The 25,092-nt window shown below is 37.2% G+C and overlaps 1 protein-coding gene across 2 annotated transcripts in view; it reads right to left on the bottom strand.

The window, feature by feature from the left end:
- Positions 1–25,092, bottom strand: part of VPS8 (VPS8 subunit of CORVET complex) — a 249,925-nt gene that overhangs the window by 145,083 nt on the left and 79,750 nt on the right. For both annotated transcript variants that reach the window (XM_047875159.1, XM_047875158.1), the window contains 5 exons: positions 18,211–18,433; positions 14,123–14,212; positions 11,099–11,150; positions 1,576–1,618; positions 58–130 (listed from right to left, as the gene is read on the bottom strand). In XM_047875159.1, coding sequence (XP_047731115.1) covers positions 58–130; positions 1,576–1,618; positions 11,099–11,150; positions 14,123–14,212; positions 18,211–18,433 — 481 coding nt within the window. The remainder of the gene's footprint in view (positions 1–57; positions 131–1,575; positions 1,619–11,098; positions 11,151–14,122; positions 14,213–18,210; positions 18,434–25,092) is intronic.

Genomic DNA, 25,092 nt, shown 5'->3' with positions numbered 1-25,092 from the left:
AGAGGTGTGGATCATAATATAGTACGTATTAACAAGAGGTGTGGAAATAGCACCAACCTGGTTTTTAACCAAGGGAACAAGATCTTCAGGGATGTCACCAAGGGGATAGGCTCGGCCTGCTAGACAACAGCTAGAAGAAAAGGAGAACAGATTTGGTGACTTGTAATGGGCTAACTTCCAGGTAACACATTGTTTCTCAAACCCAAGATACTCATTTGGTGTTTAAGCACACTCAGCTTTTGTCACATCAAGTTCAAACTTGATCAAGATGAAAGCCAGTTCAGAAAATGTGAGCAACAGGGATGGTGGTGAAATAAACATATCCCGTGACAGAGTAAGCACTTTCATTTCTTCTTATTTTTCCTAAAAGAAACCTACGCCACGCTAAGTGGACAGGAAGGAATGAGAACACACTATCTGAAAGTCTCATACTCAGCACCAGAAAAATACCTAATGGCACCATTACGCTATGTTTTACCAGTGAAAAGCCTAATGTTCTCACAAACTTCAAACCAATGGCTCTAAGAACAGTGATTAAAGACAGGGAACAAGCTAGTCTAACAAAGGTCTGGAAAATGTCTGCAACAGAACAAGTCTTCAGGGAGAGGAGAAACTGATGAGAAATTAACTATACAGTTTTACCTCCAAATCAGACCTTCCTTATGGCTAATATTTTATGGTTTATGCCTTGCGGGTTCAACTATAAAGATGTCTTCTGAATATGTCCTCGTTCTGGGGGGAAAGGCACAAATTTTAAACTTCTTTAAACTAGCCATCAATTTTGAATGTTGGATTAGAGACAGCATATTCTAAGAAATTTCAAGTACAGACAATAAAGTACTGGGGAGATGCTGCATATGTTCTTCTAAAGAATCGATGTAACAAGTGTGAAACAGGTCTCAAAGTTAACTCTGGCACTAGATAGGAGCTAAAATGATGCTTTGGCAGGTTCTGCCACCTTCCGCCCTGCCACCCTGCCAGCCAGCTATCTGTGCAAAAGTTCTATTGGGACATAATTCTGAGCCTCCATAGTTTGTGGAAAGAATTCTGTTTGAGGAGTATGGAGAGGAGATAAACATTTCACAGCTTAACCTCTGTCACTAACTTTTTCATGACCTAAACACATCTCTTGCCCTTTTATAAAAAAGAGAGAGAACACATATTCCACAGAGTTTCCAGTGCTAAAAATAAAATACTCTACCACCAGGCTTTCTCAACCTCAGCCTTATTGATACTTTGACAGAGATAATTCTTCATTGTATGGACTACCCTATGCACTCAGCAACATCGCTGGCCACCACCCATTAGATGCCAGCAGCATATCTCTCCCAGCCCCAAATGTGACAAGCAAAAATGTCTCTAGACATTGCCAAAGATCGGGGGGGGGGGGGGGGGGGGGGTGTACCAATGGGGGACAAAATCACCCATGGTTGAAAACCACTACTGTACAAGCAATAAAACATGAAAAGCACTATACACATAGGACATGACAGTACCTCTAAGAATACAGGGCGGGGGGAGGGAGAATTATAGAAAAAGTACATGTAGATAAATTAAAAAAAAAAAATCTCTTACCTAATATATACAAGCAGCTTGTTGCCCATAACAACTTGCTCATCTAAAACAGAAAAAGTATCTTCAGCAATTCTCTCAAAACCTTTTCAGAAATAAAATCTTTATGTGGAAACAAAAAATAAAACTTGGCATTTGAGTTAAGTATCTTTCTAAAGAATACAGAGAAAAAACCACCTTAATTCTTGTTTTTAGAATTTCCATTAGATTCTTTTCACAGACAAAAAACCAATGAGTCAACGAAGCATACAGAAGAAGGAATACATCTGAGGGTAGAGAACCATATATTGTTGGCTTAACCAATAGTTTGGGACCAGGGTAAAGTGTAGAGCAGGCAGTTAGTTGATGAGTTAAAGGTCATGACCAATTAAGTAATATTAAGGACTAATAATGTCTTCTCATCTGTAACATGGACTCTTAACATGTTGTGCTCTGTGCTCTAGGGTTGTGAAGGCCACTGTTCACAAATGTTTAAAATAAGAGACTTAGATTAAATGATCTTTAGGACCCTTTTTATTCTAAGTTACATCTAAAAAGTAAGATTCTGTCACATGATAATATAAGTCTATCTCTTGGTTAAAAGAAATCAGAAATATAATTATATCAGGTGTAGGCAAAGGGGTCAAGGGCAACAAGACAATAAAGTAAAAGCCTCAAGAGTGGGTGAAGTGACCAGTAATTCTTATGGTGTGCAGATTATAGGAATTTGCGATTGGTTATAATAAACTGAAATTTCTACTTTTGGTATATCAATAGTGAGCATAATGTAAGCAAGTGTACATCTCTTAATCAGTAATCCTTTCTAAACACAATAATGCCTTGCATTGTGAGTAACTTGTCCTGTGAGTGTTCCACGAGACAAGCAAACATTTCTAATAAATTTTAACTTGATAAACGAGTGATGTCTTGCAATATGAGTAGTACAAGATGCTGAATGTCACATGATCACAACTGACCCAGTGGTTCTTCTCTCTTTCACTTGCAGGATTGTGGGTGATCGTCTCCCATTGCTCAGATGCTCGGTCTCAGGCCACGGTGTTTGGCAGTAATCTGTGATTTTTCAGAACGGTGGAAGGTGCCCACAACTGGCACTAGTGTATTTTTTGTCACTTCAAAGCACCTATGGACAGTTCCTTGTTTTTCCATACAATAGCTTAGCAATGCTTTGCTTTATTCTAGATTAGGCTGCCTCCAGATATAGACCCTTTCCTCTGCTGCCAGCTACATTAAATATAGTATATGCCAAGAGTTTATTAATACTGTACTGTAGCCAACATCCATGCAAGCATATACAATGGACTGCATGCAGAAAAAGACTGAAAAGAAAGGCGGTAAGAAGGAGATGATTACAATGGAAGTTAAGAAGGAAATCATCGAAGTATGAATGAGGTATGCAAGTGGCCGATACTGCAAGATTTTATAAGAAGTCTGTGTCTGCATCTCACCTGCAGAGAAGGAGGAGAAAAAGGCAGAGAAATCCCTCACTTCAAATGAGATTAGGGAGATGTATAAAATGTGGGAAAAGTACAAAATTTTGTAGAAAAGCACTACCCAAATAAGGCTGTAGCAGTGAGAGCAATGAATCTATTTAACAACAATACAATGTCACATTTCCACAAAATTCTCAAAAGGAGGCAAAAGAAAGCGTCACTGGATAGGCTCCTTGTTAAAGTTGCACAAAACAAAAAAGATTCCACTGAGGCAATAAACAGCAGTGATTCCATCAGTGATAGTGAAAGTCATCCTGCACAATAACCCTCCTCTCTCATCTCCCTCACAGCAGCCATGAAGGTTTTCAAAGGTAAGTGCAGTTTAATTTATTTTCCTTTCTATATTGTATTTTCTTTATTATTTTGTATTATATTACAGTATTATAATAATTTTTATATGAGTATTTTTGCGTTGGGGTACGAATCATCTGAGTTTCCATTATTTCTTCTGAGGAAATTCACTCTGGTATACAAGTATGTTTCCAGAACAAATTACGCTCGCAAACCAAGGTTTTACTGTACTCCAGATCTGTGTTGTCATAAGTGCAAATAAACTTGAATTGCTTGAAATTATGAGTAACTATAATATGCTTCAATTCCAATTTTTTTAATTAATAAATTTCATTTTTTAGAGACGTTTCACTAGGTTCACAGCAAAAATGACAGAAAGGTATAGATATTCCCCATATATCCCCTATCCCCACACCACACAATCTCCCCCACTATCAACATCTGCTCCAGAGTAATATATTTCTTATAATCAATGAATCTACAGTGACACATCATCACATGAAGTCCATAGTTTACATTAGGGTTCACTCTTAATGTTGTGCATACTATGTATGGGTTTTGGCAAATTTATGCTGACATATGAACACCATTACAGTATTGTCAGTTGTACAGAATAGTTTCACTTTTGTAAACCCTCTGTGCTCAGCCTATTCATCTCTCCCTTTTCATCAACCCCTATCTCACAGTTTGTGAGTTCAAGCACCATGTCGGGCTCTGAGCCAATAGCACGGAGCCTGCTTGGTATTTTTCTCTCCCTCTCTCTCTGCCCCTCTGAGGCTTGCTATCTCTCTAATAAATAAATAAATAAACAAACAAACAAACAAACAAACAAACATTAAAAAAAAGGGACATCACACTAATGAATGAATGGGTTAACCAGGGAATTGAAGAAGAAATAAAAAAGTACATGGAGGCAAATGAAAATGAAAACACAACAGTCCAAAACTTTTGGGATGCAGCAAAGACAGTCTTAAGAGGGAAGTATACTGGAATTCAGACCTATCTCAAGAAGCAAGAAAGGACCCAAATACACAACCTAACCTTACACCTAAGGGAGCTAGAAAAGGAACAGCAAATAGAGTCCTAAAACCAGCAGAAGAAGGGAAATAATAAAGAGCAGAACAGAAATAAATGATTAAAAAAAAAACCCATAGAATAGATCAATGAAACTAAGAGCTAGTTCTTTGAAAGAATTAACAAAATTGATAAACCCCTAGTCAGACTTATCAGAAAGAAAAAAGACCCAAATACATAAAATCAGAAATGAAAAAGGAGTGATCACAACCAACACCACAGAAACACAAACAATTATAAAGGAATACTATGAAAAAAATTATATGCCAATGAACTGGGCAATCTGGAAAAAAATGGACAAATTCCCAGAAACTCACATACCACAAAAACTGAAAGAGGAAGAAATAGAAAATTTGAACAGACCTCTAACAGCAAACAAATTGTATGAATAATCAAAAATCTCCCAGGGCACCTGGGTGGCTCAGTTGGTTGAGCGTCCAACTTCGGCTCAGGTTATGATCTCATGGTTTGTGAGTTTGAGCCCCGCCTCAGGCTCTGTGCTGCCAGCTCAGGGCCTGTAGCCTGCCTCAAATTCTGTGTCTCTTTCTCTCTTTGCTCCTCCCCTGCTCGCACTCTCTGAGTGAATAAAGATTTAAAAAGAAAAAAAAAATCTCCCAATAAACAAGAGTCCTGGGCCAGATGCCTTCCCAGGGGAATTCTACCAGACATTTAAAGAAGAGTTAATACCTATTCTTCTCAATCTGTTCCAAAAAAATGGAAATGGAAGGAAAACTTCCAAACTCATTCTATGAAGCCAGCATTACCTTGATTCTAAAACCAAAGACCCCACTAAAAAAGGACAACCACAAGGCCAATATCCCTGATGAACATGAATGCAAAAATTCTCAATAAAATACTAGCAAATTGAACTCAACAGTACATTAGAAGAACTATTCACCATGATCAAGTGGGATTTATTCCTGGGCTGTGGGGCTGGTTCAATATTTGCAAATCAACATGATACACCACATTAATAAAAGAAAGGATAAGAACCATATGATCCTGTCAATAGATGCAGAAAAGCATTTGACAAAATACAGCATCCTTTCTTGATAAAAACCCTCAACAAAGTAAGAATAGATGAAATATACCTCACATCACAAAAGCCATATACCAAATACCCACGGCTAGTATCTTCCTCAATGGGGAAAAACTGAGAGCTTTCCGCCTGAGATCAGGAACATGACAGGGATGTCCACTCTCACTTCTGTTGTTTAACATAGTATTGGAAGTCTTAGCTTCAGCAATCAGACAACACAAAGGAATAAAAGCATCCAAATCAGCAAGGGGGAAGTCAAACTTTCACTCTTCGCAGATGACATGATACTCTACATGAAAAACCCAAAAGATTCCACCAAAAAACTTCTAGAACTGATCCATGAATTCAACAAAATTACAGGATATAAAATCAATGCACAGAAATTGGTTGCATTCCTATATACCAATAATGAAGCAACAGAAAGAGAAATCAAGGAATTGATCCCATTTGCAAGTGCACCAAAAACAGTAAGATACTTAGCAATCAACCTACTAAAGAGGTAAAAGATCTATACTCTGAAAACTATAGAACACTTCTGAAAGAAATTGAAGAGGACACAAAGAAATGGAAAAGCATTCCATGCTTATGGATTGGAAGAACATTGTTAAAAGCCTATACTACCCAAAGTAATCTATAAATGTAATGTAATCCCTATCAAAACACCACCAGCATTTTTCGCAGAGCTAGAATGAACAATCATTAAGTTTGTACGGAATCACAAATACCCCAAATAGCCAAAGCAATCCAGAAAAAGAAAAAACTGGAGGTACCACAATTCCAGATTTTAAGCTGTATTACAAAGCTGTAGTCATCAAGACAGTATAGTACTGGTGCAAAAACAGACACATAGGTCACAGGAAAAGAATAGAGAACCCAGAAATGTATGCACAACTATATGGTCAACTAATCCTTGACAAAGCAGGAAAGAATATCCAATGTAAAAAAGACAGTCTCTTCAACAAATGGTGCTGGGAAAACTGGATGGTGACATGCAGAAGAACGAAACTGGACCACTCTCTTACACCATACACAAAAATAAATTCAAAATGGATGAAAGATCTAAATGTGAGACAGGAAACCATCAAAAACCTAGAGGAGAAAATAGACAGCAACCTCTCTGACCTCAGCCAGAGCAATTTACTAGACACATCACCGAAGGCAAGAGAAACAAAAGTAAACATGAACCACTGGAACCTCATCAAGATAAAAAGCTTCTGCACTGCAAAGGAAACAACAAAACTACAAGGCAGCTTATGGAATGGGAGAAGATATTTGCAAATGATGTATCTGATAAAGGGTTAGCATCCAAAATATATACAGAACTTAGCAAACTCAACACCCAAAAAACAAATAACCCAGTGAAGAAATGGACAAAAGACATGAACATACACTTTTCCAAAGAAGACATCCAGATGACCAACCAACACATGAAAAGATGAGATACCACCTCACACCTGCCAGAATGGCTAAAATTAATAACACAAGAAACAACAGGTGTTGGTAAGGATGTGGACAAAGCGGAACCCTCTTGCACTGCTGATGGGAATGCAAACTGGTGCAGCCACTCTGGAGAAGAGTATGGAGGTTCCTAAAAAAACTAAAAATAGAACTACCCTACGGTTCAGCAATTGCACTACTAGGTATTCACCCAAAGGATAAAAAAAATACAGATTCAAAGGGGACAAGCACCCCGATTTTTATAGCAGCATTATCAACAATAGTCAAACTATGGAAAAGAGCCCCAAAGTCCATCAACTGATGAATGGATAAAGATGATGTGGGGTGTGTGTGTGCGCGTGCGTGTATGCATGCATGTGTGATGGAATATCATTCAGCCATCAAAAAGAATGAAATCTTGCCATTTGCAATGACGTGAATGGAACCAGAATGTATTATGCTAAGTGAAATAAGTCAATAAGAGAAAAAAATATGATTTCACTCACATCTGGAATTTAAGAAACAAAAACAGATGAACATATGGGAAGAGGGGGAACAACATATGGGGGGAGAGGAAACAAAATGAGACAAGCCACAAGAGACTCTTAATGATAGAGAACAAACAGGGTTTATGGAGGGAGGTGGGTGGAAGATGGGCTAGATGGGTCATGGGTATTTAGGAGGGCACTGTAATGAGCAATGGGTATTGTATATAAGTGATGATTCACTGAATTCTACTCCTCAAACCAATATTGTACTGTATGTTAACTAAAATTTAACTTAAAAATATGTTTCTTATATACAACTTTTAGTTGAGTCTTATTTTTTGATCCATTCTAATAATCCCTTTCTTTTAATTGGTGTATTTAGACTATCGATATTTTAAATGATTATTAATAAGGTTGGATCAATGCCTACCATATCTTACTGTTTTCTATTTCTTGTCCTTATTCTTTATTCTTGTTTTGTCTTCAACACTTTTTCTGCCTTTTGAAGTTTTAACTGAGCATTTTATATAATTCTGTTTTTTCATTTTCCTAGTATATCAATTATACATCCTTTTTTAAGTTGTTGCTCTCAAGTTTGCAACATAAATTTACTAATGATTTACAATCCAAATAGATTTACAATCCAAATCTACTTCCAAGTAACACTATACCGCTTCACAGGTACTAGAAGTATCTTACACTAACAAAATACTCTTAATTCTCTCCTGTTCCTGTGTCCTTGCTCCCATTCATTTCATTTATACATAAACATAAAACACACAAGCATCCGTACACACATAATCAAATATATTGTTATTATTATCTTGAACTATTACCTGACAGGTCAATTAAGAATAAGAAAAACAGAGTTCTTCTTGAGCCAAGCTGTTTGAATCTTGTTGCTTGGTGGTGTGGTCTATATATGCTGTGTTTGGAAGGAAGCAGGGGAGTGGGTTCCTGACCTCAGCTGGCCTCGGGGTAGAGGACACCACTCCAATTACACCCCAGAACTGCAGTCCAGGTCTCAACATTGCAACATCCCTAGACTCCATGACCAGAAGACGCCATTTGCAGAGGCTCATGGCAGAGCAGCTTGTAAAAGTCGGGGTACATCCTGAGAAAACTGGGCAGTATGTTTCTGGAAACTACTATTGGAGCTAAGCTCTTGGTTTCTCTGCTGGACCACAGATTTCTGGGGGGTACACTCAGTCCCCTAGATGTTGGCTGACATGCCACTGTCTTTGAAAAGACTGCGCATCACTGAGGCAGTTCCCTTTTCCCAGTAAAAAGTCTGGAGCCTCAGCAGTGGCTGGTTAGAGGGGAATCAGGTTGCACTTTCTCTACTCCTCATAGTTTCCCTGCTTGTCAACTGAGTTTCCTCCTGAGGAAGATCATTTCCCTCACAAAGCCCATGTCTCTGCAGACCAATTAGCAAGGGGCACTAACAGCCATGCATGTCTGTCCTGGCAAAGGCCAATGTTTTTTGAAGAGAGCTCAAACTCCCTCCCCAGCCCATGTCTAGTGAACACCAGAGCAGGGAAAGAATCAAGTCCATTCCCTGTCCTCCTCTCCTCTGTGAACTGAATTTCAGAAATTTTTTTCTACACGCAACACAAAGCGTCCAGATCGATAAAACAATAAGGAGGGGAAATGTGTTTTGTTTTGTTTTATTTTTTCCTGGAAATTTTGCTTCAAATTTTGCTGTACCATAGAGCCCAGAAAGACATGTGTTCTCATTTGCCTGCCTGACTCCATGGTGGCGTCGCTTTTATGTTCCATTCGTGGCATTCGAGTTGCTCTCCTTTACAGCCCTGTTTCTCAAGTTCTGTTCAAGTTAAACTCGTGTAAAACTCTCCATGGTGCTGGGAGCAGCATGTGTGTTGCTGCTGCATAAGAATCTGTACTTGGATGCCGATCTAGAGACCTGATGGAATTGACAGTTGTGTACCCGTAATCATTAGTGGCAATGATGGCATTCTGAAAAGCAATTCTTATACAGTAAGTTCTACAATTCTTTGGAAAAAAGAATAAGAAAAATAAAAGTTTTTGTTTTACCTTCACTTATTCTGATGTTCTTTCTTGAATCTGAGTTTCTTATCTATATTATTTTCTTTCTCTCTAAAGATTTTCTATTAATATTTCTTGTAAGACAGGTCTATTGGCAACAAATTCCCTCTATTTTTGTTTGTCTAAGAAAGTCTATTTCCCCTTCACTTTTGAAGGATAATTTTACAAAGGATACAAAATTCTATGTTGATGGGCTTTTCTCTCAACATTTTAAGTATTTGTTCCCAACACTTTAAATATTTACTCCACTCTCTTCTTTCTGCATGGTTTCTAAGAAGTTGGATGTCATTCTCATTTTTGCTCCCTGTAAGTAAGGTTCTTTTTCCCTGTGGCCTCTTTCAGAATCTCTAGCTTTAATTTCTGCAATTTAAATATAATAGCCTAGGTTTGGGGTTTTTTGTTGTTTATCCTGCTTGGTGTTCTCCTAGCTTCCTGGATCTGTGGTTTGATGTCTGACATACATTTGGGGAAATCCTCAGTAATTATTGCTTCAGATGCTGCTTCTGTTCCTTTCTTTCTTCTCCCTCTGGCAGTCCCATTATGTGTAAGTTACACCTTTTGTACTTGTCCCACAGGCCTTAGATGTTCTCTTCTGCTTTTTTCAGTCCTTCTTCCCTTGGCTTTTCAGTTTTTGGTTGTTTTTTTTTTTAAACTTTTCTGTTATGTCCCCAACCTCAGAGATTCTTTCCTCAGCTATGTCCAGTCTATTAACGAGCCCATCAAAGGCATTCTTCATTTCTGTGAGCTTTGTGGCATTTTAACTTTACCTAGTCCCATCTCCCTTTCCCCAGCTTTACCAGAGCTCTGAAAACCAAAAGCCTTGTACAAATCAGCAACCTAATGGCCACTTGAGGGGACAAAATAGGTTGGGAGCTTGCCCACACAAAAACTTATTCATATCTAAGGGTGATGGGGGGAAAAGGCAATATAAGGGATACCTGTGGTTAATAAAACTGTATCTCTACTTTATCAGTGTGAATATCCAGTTTTGACATTGTGCTTTTGTTCTGCAAGGTGTTATCACTGGGGGAAATTGGGTAAAGAGAATACTTGATCTCTTGTGTTATTTCTTTCAACTGCACGTGACTCTATAATTTCCTCATAAAAAAAGTTTAATTAGAAACAAAACTTGTTCACTAATGTAGCAGCATTACTTAGAACAGCTCCAAATTGTAAGCAACTCAAATGTCCATCATCTGGTGAATAAACAAATGACAGTATATCCAACCCATGAAATACTACTCAGAAGTAAAAGTGAACAAAATATTAACACATGCAACAAGATGGATGTATCTCTACAAACAAGTGAAGTAAAAGTGAAGAAATAAAGCTAAGTGAAAGAAATAAAACACCAAAGATCGCCTACTGTATGACTCCACTTACAAGAAATGTAGTGACAGAAAGTACATCAGTGATTGCATGGAGGTCAGCCTGGAGGAAAAGCTTGAGTACCACAGGTAGGAGGAAACTTTCTAGTGTGAAGGAACTCTAGCTCCTTCTACCGTTTGATTATGGTGGTGATCATATAATTATATATGATTATCAAAATTCATACTGCACACATAAAATTGAATTTTATGAAATTTAAATATCTTAAAATAGAAAAAGGAGAAAAAAATTAAGACTTAGAAAAGTAATACCTGTTAGTGTTCTTCCTGCATTCAGAGGAGGAGAAATGACTCTGAAAAGTTTCTGCATTAAAATTAAAAATAAAACAATCACCATCATTTTTTAAAAAATTGTATTTTCAAAAAACAATCAAGAATCTTATACTATTAATCACCTTTCTCTGAATAAATCAGTTATTTGCTATTGGGATTAAATACAAAAACTTTTAAGGTGGACACAAACTATTATTCAAGAATCACTAGGAAACAACTGTTATCATATTCCTCACTGAAAGAAACCATTTAGTAAATACCAGTTAGGTAAAGGTGTTTGTTGAGTTGTAATTTCTGATATAAATATCCTTAGGCTCATCAAAATGATTTAAAAAAAAAAAAGTGAAGGGATTAATAGCCCACCAAAATGGCAATGAAGATTATTTTAAACTGAAAACATCTGAACAGCAGACACAAAAGGAAACATTATCTAAATTTAAACACAGCCTCTGAAAACACAGTAAGATTAATGATAAAACTACATTGGCCTTCCTCAGAGGGAGTTTCCTGTTTGGGAGAGGACAGGCCCTTAGAACTGGGAACTGCAAATCAAACTGTTCATTAGCCAAAAAAAACCCAATCCTTATTTTCCTAGGAAGGCCCTAAATCCCTCCCTCCCCGCTAACCAACATTTTGTTAAACAGGTGTATAAACCTTTAGTTCCCGCCAGTCAGTAAAGTCCTCATTACTAAGTGCTCCCAGTACTTGTGTGAATAAACCTTTCCTTTTCTCCTGTTAATCTGTCTTTTGTCAGCTAATCTGCAGCCCTCCTCCCCCCACTGAGACCTAAATTCCTAGAGGAAGTGCTTTCCCTCCCAACACAAGGCACTACTACAGCCTACACTTACTGTAGCTGCAGCCACAGCTACAACTAAGGAAAGATTTCAGAGACCCTGGTAGTCATCTCAAATATGATGACGCTGTCATTCCAGAAAATCTAGAAATTCTCAAGAGGCAGGAGACCTTTTAATTTAGACCTCTTTAAGTACTAAAATAATTAAACTTCAAATAATGACAAGTGATTTCCTTGTGAGCAGAAAGTTACAAATATGGAATCACAGAACACACCTACCTAACCTCCCATTGCTAAACTCTCCAAATGACTATTTAATAACAAATACCAAGCTCTTTCTGAAAACCATTAAACTTGAAAACCTCTCTTAACACAAAACAAGGCAACCTTAATAGCCCACAGCCCATCTGAGATGTGTAGATATAAATGCAAAACAGATTTTGAGGATTAAAACACACACACACAAAACTAAAATTTAAAATGCAACAATAACAAAAACCCAGCAATCATTTTTATCACCATAGAATATATCAAATTAGAATCTGTTTCTAAGGATTATTTTGAGAGAAGGCAGAATTGTAGAGGCCGCTTTTAGAGAATGGGCTTGGGCAATGGAAACCTGATCAAGGTAAAAGGGCCCACGGCAACCAAGACCAAGGAGCTGAAAGCAAACAGGCAATTCAAATAGGTTCATTGAGCGACCCACCTCAAAATAGCCACAGTCCCTAACTGACCAATTATAACCACGCACAGTTCCTAAGATTACCAAAGAAAAGAAAATTCCATTTTTCCCATATTCCCTGACTTCACCCTGTAACTGTGGCCACTCACCACTGCCTTTGCTGTCTCTCCTTTGCTGTCCTGCCTGCCTTCCACACCTTTGCGGTGTATTCAGTAAACTTTTATCTCTTTTTCTGCCTTGGGTGAATTCTTTCACCACCTGTGCCACCAGCCCCCATGTGATCAGAGCACCCCACATCTGCAACTGGGATGTCCAACATTTGGTGGCCCAAATGAGACCCTCTGATGGCCTGGAGCTCTCCCCGGATTCTCTGGGAATTTCTTGGGGCTTTCCCTCCGCGGACCATCCAATTGGAGGATCCCACAGAAACGGCATTAATTCTTCCTAACTGTGGTTTAAGAGTGAGACAAAACATTTTTTGCATGTAGGGAGGTCCTGGATCTCACTGAGCTGACAGTTCTTTCCAGGGATGTACTGGACTTCGGAGGAAAGCAGCTGAGAGATGTTCAAGTGTAAAAAATCCTTACTAGACACACAATCAGGGTCAAAACCAGGGGAAGAGGGCTGTGGCACATTTTGGAAACTGACCAAGAGAAGAGAGGGACAACCAAAACTGGAGGAGTTTTGAATTAGAGTAATATTCACCTACCTACAAAGCTAAGGGTGTTTAAGAAAGCATGAAATATCACAAGACAACTGCTGACTTAGCAATACCAAAGACAGTTTTGGATAGCCATTAAATACGCAAAAAAAAAAAAAAAAAAAAAAAAAAAAAAAAAAAGGTTGACTGGATGCCTTCCACAGATGCCTGGCTCTTCTAAGCCAGGTAATTAGTCATTGTAATAAAACAATGGGCTCGCAGGGTGCTACATATATCCACAATCCATTATCTACAATTCTGTCCTCAATTTAAGGCAAATAACAGTGGATACGGCATTTGGTTCTTCTTAAAATAAGACCAAATGCTTTTTAGTGATTAGGAGAATAAATTATAATGCATGCTGTTAAGTGCTAAACTGGAAAAAGCAACAAATTAGCAATTGACAAATAAAGATATTCCACCATTATGAGGACCTTCCCCCAGCACAATATATCTACAAATAATATTTCTTAATAGTACATTTACTACACAGTAAGTATATGAATATTTTATCCCTTTTGGAAAACTTACTATAATATCAAAAATTCTTAAACAAACAAACCAACTTAGTCTAACAGGCAGGCATTACTTTTATCTATTGCTCCCTGGGATTTAAATACCTATTTATGCAGACAAAAAAGAAAGCAATGGCAGAAGGTATGAAATTCAAGGTCACCTAATGCACCAAGCTAAAATGGGTGCAAGTCTAATAATATATCTACAAGAAATTAAACAATGATTGGATGAAAACAGAATCTATTCAAAGTAAATGAATAGGAAAAAAGCCATTCATAGACCAATGTGTGTCCAAGTTAGGAAATATCTTACCTCCATTGGACTAATAAATTCATTCATGCCTCTGTTGTAAACATAGATCATAGCATCATACAGACGATTTTCCCAACACATGAGAACTACCTGTAAAAAGAAGAGTTGTCTCACCAATTATTTTCCTTAAAGCTTTAACAATGGAGAAGATCTTAAATACTCTTCCCTATCTATCTTAGTCCTTCTCTGAAAAAAACTGAAGTACAGTTGACCCTTGAACAATGTGGAGGTTAGGGGCGCTAACCCCTCCTCATCCCCACACAAAAACCCATATATAACTTTTGACTCCCCCACAACTCAACTATGAATAGCCTACAGTTGACCAGAAGCCTTATTGATAACATAGCCAAGTAACACCTATTTCATATGTTATGTGTGTTATATTCTGTATTCTTACAATAAAGATAGAGAAAATATGTTATTAATAAAATTATAAAGAGAAGGAGATACATTTACAGTACTGTGCTTGCATTTATTGAAAAAAATTCCACATATAAATATATCTGTGTAGTTCAAAATCCTGTTGTTCAAGGATCAACAGTACTCAAACACAGTGTCAGGGTAACAGCTGTTGTAGGTTCAATACTACTTTTAATTGTACAATGGCTACTTTCAAACATCCCCAATGTCTATTTTTCTCTCCATCCTCCCCCTTTCCATACTCATTTTGCCCTTGGTCAATAGCTTTACAAATTATTTACTGAACACTTATATTCATTCAGGCCCACTCCTAGGCATCAGAGATAAAGTGATAGATCAGACAAATCTCAACTTAGTCTCTACCCTTACAGAACTACTGTTCATCTTGGACACTTAACAAAAGAAGGGAGGGGCAGAAAATGATATGTGAGTTACACCTGGGGAAGTTACTCAATTATACAAATAATTCATTTACAAATGTGATGTGTTACAAAGCAACCTGACGTGCTCTAGAGTATTCAGAAGGTTATCCCTGAGGAAGCAATATTTAACTTAGGACCTAAAGGATGCATATAATGAGAGGCAAAAGCAGAGATGAACTCTAGGGACTATGTGGGCTGAAGCAGTAAGGATGAAGGTCTACAGAAGAAAGAAGCTTGAAGTGTTTAAGGATGGAGAGAACTGATCTGTGAAAATATTCAGAAGAGGAACAGTGGTGACCTGCAGTGTATAGTACTTTATATTCTGTTCCTATGAGAGTTACACTCCCGACAGACAAGGGAAGAGGGCTGTTAGAAGAGCAGAGGTTGGCAAAGGAGAATGATAAGGACCAACCAGAGAATTAAGAGGAAAAACAGAGTGAGGTGTCATGGGAGAGTCTTGAGACTGAGGCAGGTTCTGGGACTTCTTCTCTTCTCTCACTAACCACCCTATGAGCCCGTGCTGTGATCATACATCTCTGTACTGATGATTAACACATTTACGGCTTTAGCCCTACCTCCCCTCTGATCCATATATCCAACCACTTACTTGGTATCTTCACCTGAATATCTAATAGCAATCTCAAAATAAAACAGAATTCCTGATTTTGTCTCTCAAACTTCGACCTATCCAGTCTTCTTAGAGGCATCACTACCTGCATTTATCTCAAGCCAAAAAAACTAAGTGTCATCCTTAAATTCTCTCTTTCCCACACTTCCACCCTCTTGCATCTGATTCATTAGCAAATCAATTCTACTGCCATAACATATCCAAAATCAGGCCATCTCTCTCCATCTCATTGCAACCATCTCTGGTCAAGACCACCTCCTGAAACAGTGTCTAATTAATCTTACTTCTTCTGATCTTGACTCCCACCTTCATTCTGTTATACCTAAGTAAACCAGAGTCATCTTGCTTAAAACCGTTTAATGATTTCCCAGAGCACTCAGAATAAAATGGAAAAATCTGGACCTTGCCCTGAAAGGACTACCTCTCTGTTTCGACCAAGCTCCAAGTCTATTTGCCCTTTATCTGTAACTTCAACATGAGGGGGTTTTTGTTTTTTTTTTTTTTTTTTTTTTTTTTTGCATTAGCTGTTGCTTTTGCCTGGAACAATCTTCTCCAAGATCTCTGCATTGCTGATTCCTTCTTGTCAGATTCCAGACTCAATGTTACCTCCTTAGGGAGATTTTCTACAGTTAACCAATCTATAAGGTAGCCTCACATCCTCTATCATATTGACTGACTTTTAACATAACACTTATTTTTTTATACTTCTGGTTTATCTGTTTGTTGTCAAACTTTTTGGCTAAAATGTAAGCCTGTGAGAGAATAAGCATTGTCCACTAGGGTCACTGAAGCATCCTCGGAGCCTTACACTCAATGCCCCTCGAATTAATAACAAATGAGTAAGTAAAATGTGAAAAATATGACTTGATATAGTGAACATGGAGGGCATAGCTGATCCACTAAAAGCAAGGTTGAAGAGTTATTAGGATGTGGGAAAAATCGAAGTACAACCTAGATGATGCTTTCAAGACATTCGGCTATGACTAGGAAGAGTGACATGGGGCAGTAACCTATGGGGAAGAAGGAAAGAAGGCTTGATATGAAGAGAAGGGAAACTGAAGAGATTTTTTAAATTGTTATTTTAACATAAAAAACACTAGAGCATATTTATATTTACGTAGTGTTGGGGAAAAGCTAAAAATATTGGGAAGATAAGAAATGAGAAATTTCTCTTACACTAATATGGGTAAATCAAACTAGATTGATAACATGCTCTCAAATCACTTTAACTATTACCTGACATGAAAACTCTGCCAAATTACCCACACAACAGAAAGGCATACATAAAAGAGTATCTGGCTTTACTTAGCAAACTCACAGCCATTCATAAAGAGCTTCCAGGAAGAAAACAATAACTATTTCTCCAAGCCCTTCATTTCTGTGTGACTTTGCACCTTTTAAAAAAGTACTTTTGGTCAAAGATCTTTAAGTCATCATATTTTAGCTCAATAGGGCTTGCTTACTTATTAGGACCTTGTACCTTTGCAGAAGTGGCATGCTCATTACTAGGGCTAATATGGAACTGAACAGTTAAGAGTGAAATGTCTAGGGGCGCCTGGGTGGCTCAGTCAGTTGAGCAGATGACTTCGGTTCAGGTCATGATCTCGTGGTTTGTGAGTTTGAGCCCCGTGTAGGGCTGGGTCCTCACAGCTCAGAGCCTGGAGCCTGCTTCCATTCTGTGTCTCCCTCTCTCTCTGCCCCTCCTCTGCTTGCACTCTGTCTCTCTCAAATATAAATAAACATTAAAAAAAAAAAAAATAGACTGGGGCGCCTGGGTGGCTCAATCGGTTAGGCGTCCGACTTCGGCTCAGGTCATGATCTCTCAGTTCGTGGGTTCGAGCCCCGCATCGGGCTCTGTGCTGACGGCTCAGAGCCTGGAGCCTGCTTCGAATTCTGTGTCTCCCTCTCTCTCTGACCCTCCCCTGCTCATGCTTTGTCTCTGTCTCAAAAAAAAAAAAAAAAAAAAAAAGAAAAAAGAAAAAAAAAGAGTGAAATGTCTAAGGCCAAAATATATAATGCTCCTCAATTTAGGACTGAAAACTTACTGTAGAGACCTCAGATACACTTGGAGGTAGATTATCAAACAATGGGCTGGCTGGTCAAGCTAAGACATCCTGTAATTTGCTTCTTATACTGTGTTCTGCATTTCAAAACTCAATGAATGAAAGTTATGAACACTGGACATATAAAGTACCTTTCTGAAAAATGGCATCATATTCTTAAAAGTAAAAATATTCTATTATTTGCGTGGAAGTACTCATAGTTGAAATTCACTTGTAGGATGAAAAATGTACTAGTAAATAAGCAAACGGATGAAGAAGGATTAGTCAATAAGCATTTATTGAGCAACTACCAAATGTAAACTTTATGCTCAGTGCTTTGGTGGATTTCAAAGAAACAGAAGACTCTTGGCTTGCAGGAGTTCATAGCCTAGCTTTCACTAAAGACCAGTCCTAAGAAATATTGACAAAGACAAGTTTAAGAGACATCTTACCAAAAGTGCTCCGTAAACAACTGGAGTTGATAGAAGGCACAGTGAGGCCCAATCAGTCAGGTAAGTATAATCAATAAAGGAATGTTGTTTATTCCATATATTAGTAAAGTTTGTATAAACTCACCTGCTGAATATCTAGGCTGGTGATATCCATATGTACAATGAGGGCTTCCACATTTTCCATTAACTTTTTATCTTGGAAATGAACAATCAAGTCTTTCATTACCTGGGGGGTCATCCCCACCAATTTATCACTTAAAATATATGGTTCAAGGCACTCCAAAAACACTCCTTTAGCCACTGAATTCTCACTTAATTTGTCATACATCTGGCTAAATAAAAGATCCCTGTAACAGAGAAAAAAAAAACTTTCAGAAGTATTCTGAACATCCATTAAATTCAGCCTGCTAACTATATGTCCTCGTTTTCCTATTTCAACAAAGCTTAACAAAACAAGCTTAACAAAAACAGTAACAACAAGAGTCTCAATCAATTCTCCCAATACTTTTACAACCAAGAAAAGCTGAATAAGTTAAATTATTTGCTATAAGTCACATAGCCAACATGTGATGGAGTCAGAATTCGAACTCAGCCTGCTGACCTAAATCCTGTGTTGAGTCTATTATGGCACACTGCTTCTTAAAGCAATGGTGATATGGCAGTGGGTAATAAAGTAAACATGATAGAGTAGAAAAAATATGAAAAAGGACTATTCCTAGGGGTGCCTGGCTGGCTCGGCAGAGCATGCAACACTTGATCCTGGGGTCATGAGTTTGAGACCCATGTTGGGTGCAGAAATTACTCAAAACAGGACTATTCCTAATTTATCCTTTCCCCTTTCCTGGTATCTAAATATTCCCAGCTCATATACAAAGCCAATATGTTTCCTGATCTAGCTCTTACCCCTTGATTCCCAAAGGGTTTAGGCAGGGATTACTGATAAGAAAGGAAGAAGAAAATATTCACTATTTTAAAAATATATCTGGAATTTATTTTATTGCAGAAACAAAATTTTTTCATTATTCTAAATGCCACCACACTCAATAATTATACTTTCTTTATTTCATATTTCTTCTGCAAGTAGTCCATGAATAATTTTAGAGTTATACTCATTGTAGATATAATTCCAAATTCTTTCATGAACATTATATAATACACATCATTCTATGATGCTACCTACCCTTAAATTTACCATTTTGTCTCACTCACAATGTTTCAACATGCTGAAATATTAGAATTTACCTAAGTATTCCTGTACTCACTTCCAGTATTTTACTATCATGAATGATGACACAATGAACATCTACATATACACTCTTTCCCATCTGGGGGATTTAATTCCTTAGTCATTCTACTTTTAGAAATTTATCTTAAATCAAAAGATATGAAAAATCTTGTGGTGGGGCACCTGGGTGGTTCAGTTGGTTAAGCATCTGACTTCGGCTCACGTCACGATCTCATGGTTCGTGAGTTCAAGCCCACCGTGGGCTCTGGGCTGACAACTCAGAGCCTGGAGCCTGCTTCCAATTCTGTGTCTCCCTCCCTCTCTGCTCCTCCCCCACTCATGTTCTATCTCTCTCTCCTTCAAAAATAAATAAACACTTAAAAAAATTAAACAAGAAAAATCTTGTGGTATTTGAAATTACTAAATCATCTTCAAAAAGTATCATAGCACCAATTTACACTGCTACCAGCAATGTAGAATTATACACTTTCACCAGACAATTGTGTTTGATTCTACTACCAGATAATTTAATAAGTGTAAATTAAATAATATTGCTGTCTTTAATTCTTTGACGACTGGCAAAATTAAATGTTTTCCATGTTCCCATTCATACATTGTATTGCTTTGTTTTCGTTCACCTGGTTCATTCATTTCCTTTTTTTGTTTAATACAAGAACTGTGCTAGTTCTATTTATCTCTTAAGACTATTTTTTACTAAATGTGAAAATAAATGTTTTTGTAAATGTTATTTCTTTACATGTGTGTCATGTCGCTCGTGAAAAGTGGTAGCTGGTTCATCTACAAGTGTGGTCTTTCATGACAGTTCCACAAAAAGGCCAAGGAAGATTCTGGGGGCAGTAGGAGGGGGCCCTTGCCTCATCTGAAGTCTTGGAAGAGGGCAGATGATAAGAGAACTGGCTACAAATGCACCAGAATGACATAACACTCTTCAGTAAACAGTTCCTGCAATGTCCTGGGAGGGAAATCCATATCCATTTATTGTTTTTTCTCATATCCACAAATGTAATTTTTATAACAGTTTTCCCCTTGCTGCATATTCTTCATGTTGGTTTCATTTTAATCAATAGTCCATCACATTTTTGTGATTACCAATTATTAACCAAGTAAAAGTCATGGAGATTAATAAAACTTTACTGCTACAAAGAGTTACCACATAACTCTAATGAATATAAAGAAAATGCCATATTTGCTAGCCCTTCCACTCTGTAATGCGTTGTTAAAAACAACATGCTAGGGAAGACAATTATATATTTTAGTTCAACACCAAAAGCCCTGGAGAGGAAAATTAAACAGTGAAAAATTCAGTAAACAGAGCATAAAAGGTGACAAACAGCAGCATGAATTGCTGGTAAGATTAATGGCAAAACCATATATTTCTTTCTTAACCAGTCAGAGGCTATAAATAAAGAAGCAAGAAAAATAAAACTCAGCAACTCTTACTGCTATCTCTACATTTAAAATAAAAATAAAACAAAATACAAAGACATGTTCTCATCATTTTGGAAGAATATTTATTAGAGCATCAGGGAAGAAGGAAGAAAGAAAAGCACATACCAAAAAAAAAAAAAAAAAAAAAAGTGTTTAGCTCCCGTGTTTCTTTCTATATTTAGGAATGATACTCCAGAGTGCTGACTCTGTTACCTGGAAGTCCTAACTTTAAAACTGTTTTTTAATCACTTCAAACTTAGCCACCCTGTAGCCAGTAGAACACAAAATCCATTCTGAATAATAGAGGACCACAGAGGTTGTCTTTCCATGTAGCTTCACTTTGCGTTAATACTCATATTAAAGACATTATTGGGGGTTTACCATTCATAGCTTCAAACTGATTAAGAAAATGGCCAAATTCACTTCATGCATTATCAATTTTGCAATTTAAAAAATGAGAACCACCCAGCTTTGATTATAAGTACAAACTCAGACTGTCAGAAACAGAGCAAGAACGTCAACCCTTAACACTTGCCAGTCTTTACTACACAACTAGCCAGAGCTAAATAAACAAATCCCCACTACATTTAAGTAGGACTTGAATCCAAGGTTGGTTTGGGTTGCTCTCTTTATTTATAAAAGTAATGACAAAGTTCAAATGAACTTTAAGAAATTATGTTCAAAATGTTCTATTTTCTGATACAAGGATCACGGTTTGTAAAGATTTCCTTTAAAAAGGCATGGCTTACTTCTGGTGATGGTTGTACAACTCTGTGAATATACTAAAACCTACTGAATTGTACGCTTTAAAAAGGGCGAATTTTGTGGTATGAATTATATAGTTGGATGTAGCTGTTATAAAATAGAAAAGGTTTTTCCCCTAGCTTTGATGCTTAAAATATTAACATGCAGTTGTCAGGAAAACAGGATCTAAAACATCTAGTTCCTCAACTATGTTTGATAATTAAGATCTTTCTGTTTCTCGAACAATAATACTGATGTTGAACAAGACTAAACACACACCCTGGCTATCAAAAGACCACTTCAGATTCACTTTAGATTTAACAGAAATATTTTTGGTTCAGATTTATATATAATTCAAGTCATTTGAATAATGGTTTCTTTTTGGATATCGGCTTACAGTGATATACGCTCAAAGTGGTCAAGATCATGTACGTGCAGCACCTGTTTGGTTTTGTCTTACAATGGCTTTATTGAGATACAATTCACATAAGATAGAACCTATTTTTATTATTTTTTTAATGTTTATTTATTTTGAGAGTCTGAGAGACAGAGAGAGAGAAGAGCAAGCGAGCATGAAGGGAGGAGGGACAGAGAGAGAGGGTGAGAGAGGGAATCCAAAGCAGGCTCCACGCTGTCAACACAGAGCCTGGGGAGGGGCTCAATCTCGCAGTTCACGAGATCATGACCTGAGCTGAAATCAAGACTCAGACACTAAACTGATTGAGCCACCCAGGCACCCCCCCCATAGCACCTATTTTTAAGCAATGTTCAAAATTATGATTATAGTTCAAGTAAACTCTGGACCTATTTTCAAAATAAATTGAAATTATGGCTACTATTGTATAAGCAAAATTACAAATCATTAAAGGTCCTACAAAAAGCCTTGAGATGTATCTTTTGTCTAACACTAAAAAGAAAATATACACTGCCAAACTAAAGTGAAATTGTGAAATAAATCAAATTATGGGGGTGCCTGCGGGGCTCAGTCAGTTAAGCGTTGGACTCTTGATTTCGGCTCAGGTCATGATCTTGCAGTTCAGGAGTTCAAGCCCCACGTCAAGCTCTGTACTGACAATGCAGAATCTACTTAGGATATTCTCTCTCTCTCTCTCTCTCTCTCTCTCTCTCTCTCTCTCTCTCTCTCTCCTGTCTCTCTGCCCCTACCCTGCTTGCTCTCTCTCTCAAAATAAATAAAAGAAAAAAATTATTTTCATAAATTAAAAAAAAATCAAATTATGAAAATAAAAGTACAAGTCTTCAAAAACAGAATTTCCTGTCACTTCTGATTTTAAACAATTCACAAAAAGACTATAAAGCCAAAATTTAACCCAAAAAAAAAAAGATGTCTGTAACATATTGGTCGGTATGTCCTACAGAGAAAAAGAAGTGTAATTCCTGCCACAGTAAAAGGATTTTACACTATAAAAGAATTCTTAAGTATGAATGGGAATATACATACACACACACACACACGCACACACACTAGTTCAATTAGTATTACTGCTGGGTATGGATAGGCTTCTATGAATTATGATACTGAAGTAACTAACAGTGATCATAGGGTATTGGTCATAGTACTCAGTCAAAATCAATTCAGAATATGTATTGTGTCTATAATTTGACTCACACAAGAAACAGCATGTGAAAAAGGACTAACTATAAAAACAATGTACTCTACCAGAGGATATTAATATAAAAAGCTTCTGGGGGCCAGACTGAATGTCTGAGTGATGACTCTAGAAGTAGAAGAAGTTACCTGAAATTAGCTGAGTACTACATTATGTTTTGTAAAATTGTATTTGTGTTATGCACAACCTAAGCATTCCTTAAAGCCATCTTAAGGTCACAGATACTTCAGAAATCTGGGAATATAAAGAGAAGTCCCTACAGAGAAATGAAACCAAACATCAAAGAAGATGGCATAAAGAGACAGTGCAGTTTAGGAAGAAAGATGTCATACTGGAATGAAGCTACATACATCTTACAATTACCGCTTCAATTTATCCTAGGGAATTGAGTACTTTTAGCCTGACTGTCTATGGCAACTCTAAGAAAAAAATTGCAAAAACCCTACCATTTGAGAGTGATGACACTGAACTATTTTTATATCTAATCCACCTTTAATCACTGCATGTTTGGAATGGAAGGAGATTGAAAGATGACCTAGACACAAAGAATCAAAGTTGATCAACTGGCCTATTTGACCCCATACACAGAATCTTTCTGATGAAAAAGAAAGCCAGTATGGTGAGAAGAAAGCAACCATAAAAGCATACCATCTAGAACACAAAAGGGAACATTTGACCCAATGCCTAGTATAACAGCCCCACACTTCCTTATACTTATAGCTAATGGACAGCAAATTGTATAAATAATTTAAGTTTTCTAGAAAGCTAAGAGCCGTGATATACTATTCAGGAAATGTACACATATTTCTGGCACTCAGACCTGAGGGAAATTTTTCCCATAGGCCCTCATAGAAGAGAAAATGTGTAACATAAAGCCATGTTTCAACAATACCCCAATCATGAACACAACATATTTCACTGGATAATTACATATAACACTGTATAGCTAAAACACTGGAATGAACTTAACAGAAGCTATAGTTCTTCATGACTTAAAGGTCTGACCTAGCAAATAACTGCCCTCTTGATAACATTCACTGATACATACTTTCTAAAGCATGATGCATGATGCAGGATATCAATCCATGCATCAGCTCAGGTTGTACAAGGTTTTGCACTGGGTCCTCAGTTGTTCTCTACCACTCAGAAACAAACTAGTGGTTAAAAGCAAGGACTCAGAAGCCAGACTGCCTGTACTGGAATCCTATCTTCGCTCCTCAAAAGAAGTGTGAGTTAGCTTTGGCAAATTATTTAATGGCTTTCTGTCTCTGGAACCACCTATGTAAAGTGGAGCTGAAAATAATACCTACCTCGCTATTACCAAAATTAGACAAATTAATGTAAAGCGCTTAGAACAATACCTGGCATGGGGGAAGCTATTATTTTAAGTGTGAAAAACTGTGAACTAGCAAAGATGGGTTAATTTAAATGTACTGATTTCTCCTTGACAAAAGGCTCTAAAAACCAACACTCCAGAGGCACTCTGGATTTGAATTTTGCCCTGTTTTGGGTGGTACGTAATACTGTGTTTTAATGCTAGTTCATGAAAGAAGATATATATACATATACACATATATATATATGTGTGTGTATATGTATATATACATATACACATATATATGTATATATATACATATATATGTGTATATGTATATATACATATACACATATATATGTATATATATATGTATATATATATATGAAGGACATGAATCATACACTTTTAAGATCTTTTAGTAGGACTACCTTGTTGTTAGCCATGTTTGCCTCCACTATCTGGCCACACAGACACACAGATGATACGCCCACACCACCTATTTTGGAAAAGTTAGTTTTACTGGTAAATGCACTGAAAATTGTTAAAGAATCAAATTTCTGTAAATTAAACTAAAATACATCCAAATTCATAGAATTCACAACAGTAAATTACCATATAAGCAACAGGCACTGTGGGTTCAAA

Source organism: Prionailurus viverrinus, chromosome C2 (assembly GCF_022837055.1).
Source record: "Prionailurus viverrinus isolate Anna chromosome C2, UM_Priviv_1.0, whole genome shotgun sequence".
NCBI classification, from domain to species: Eukaryota; Metazoa; Chordata; class Mammalia; order Carnivora; family Felidae; genus Prionailurus; species Prionailurus viverrinus.
This window is presented reverse-complemented; position numbering and strand designations above follow the sequence as displayed.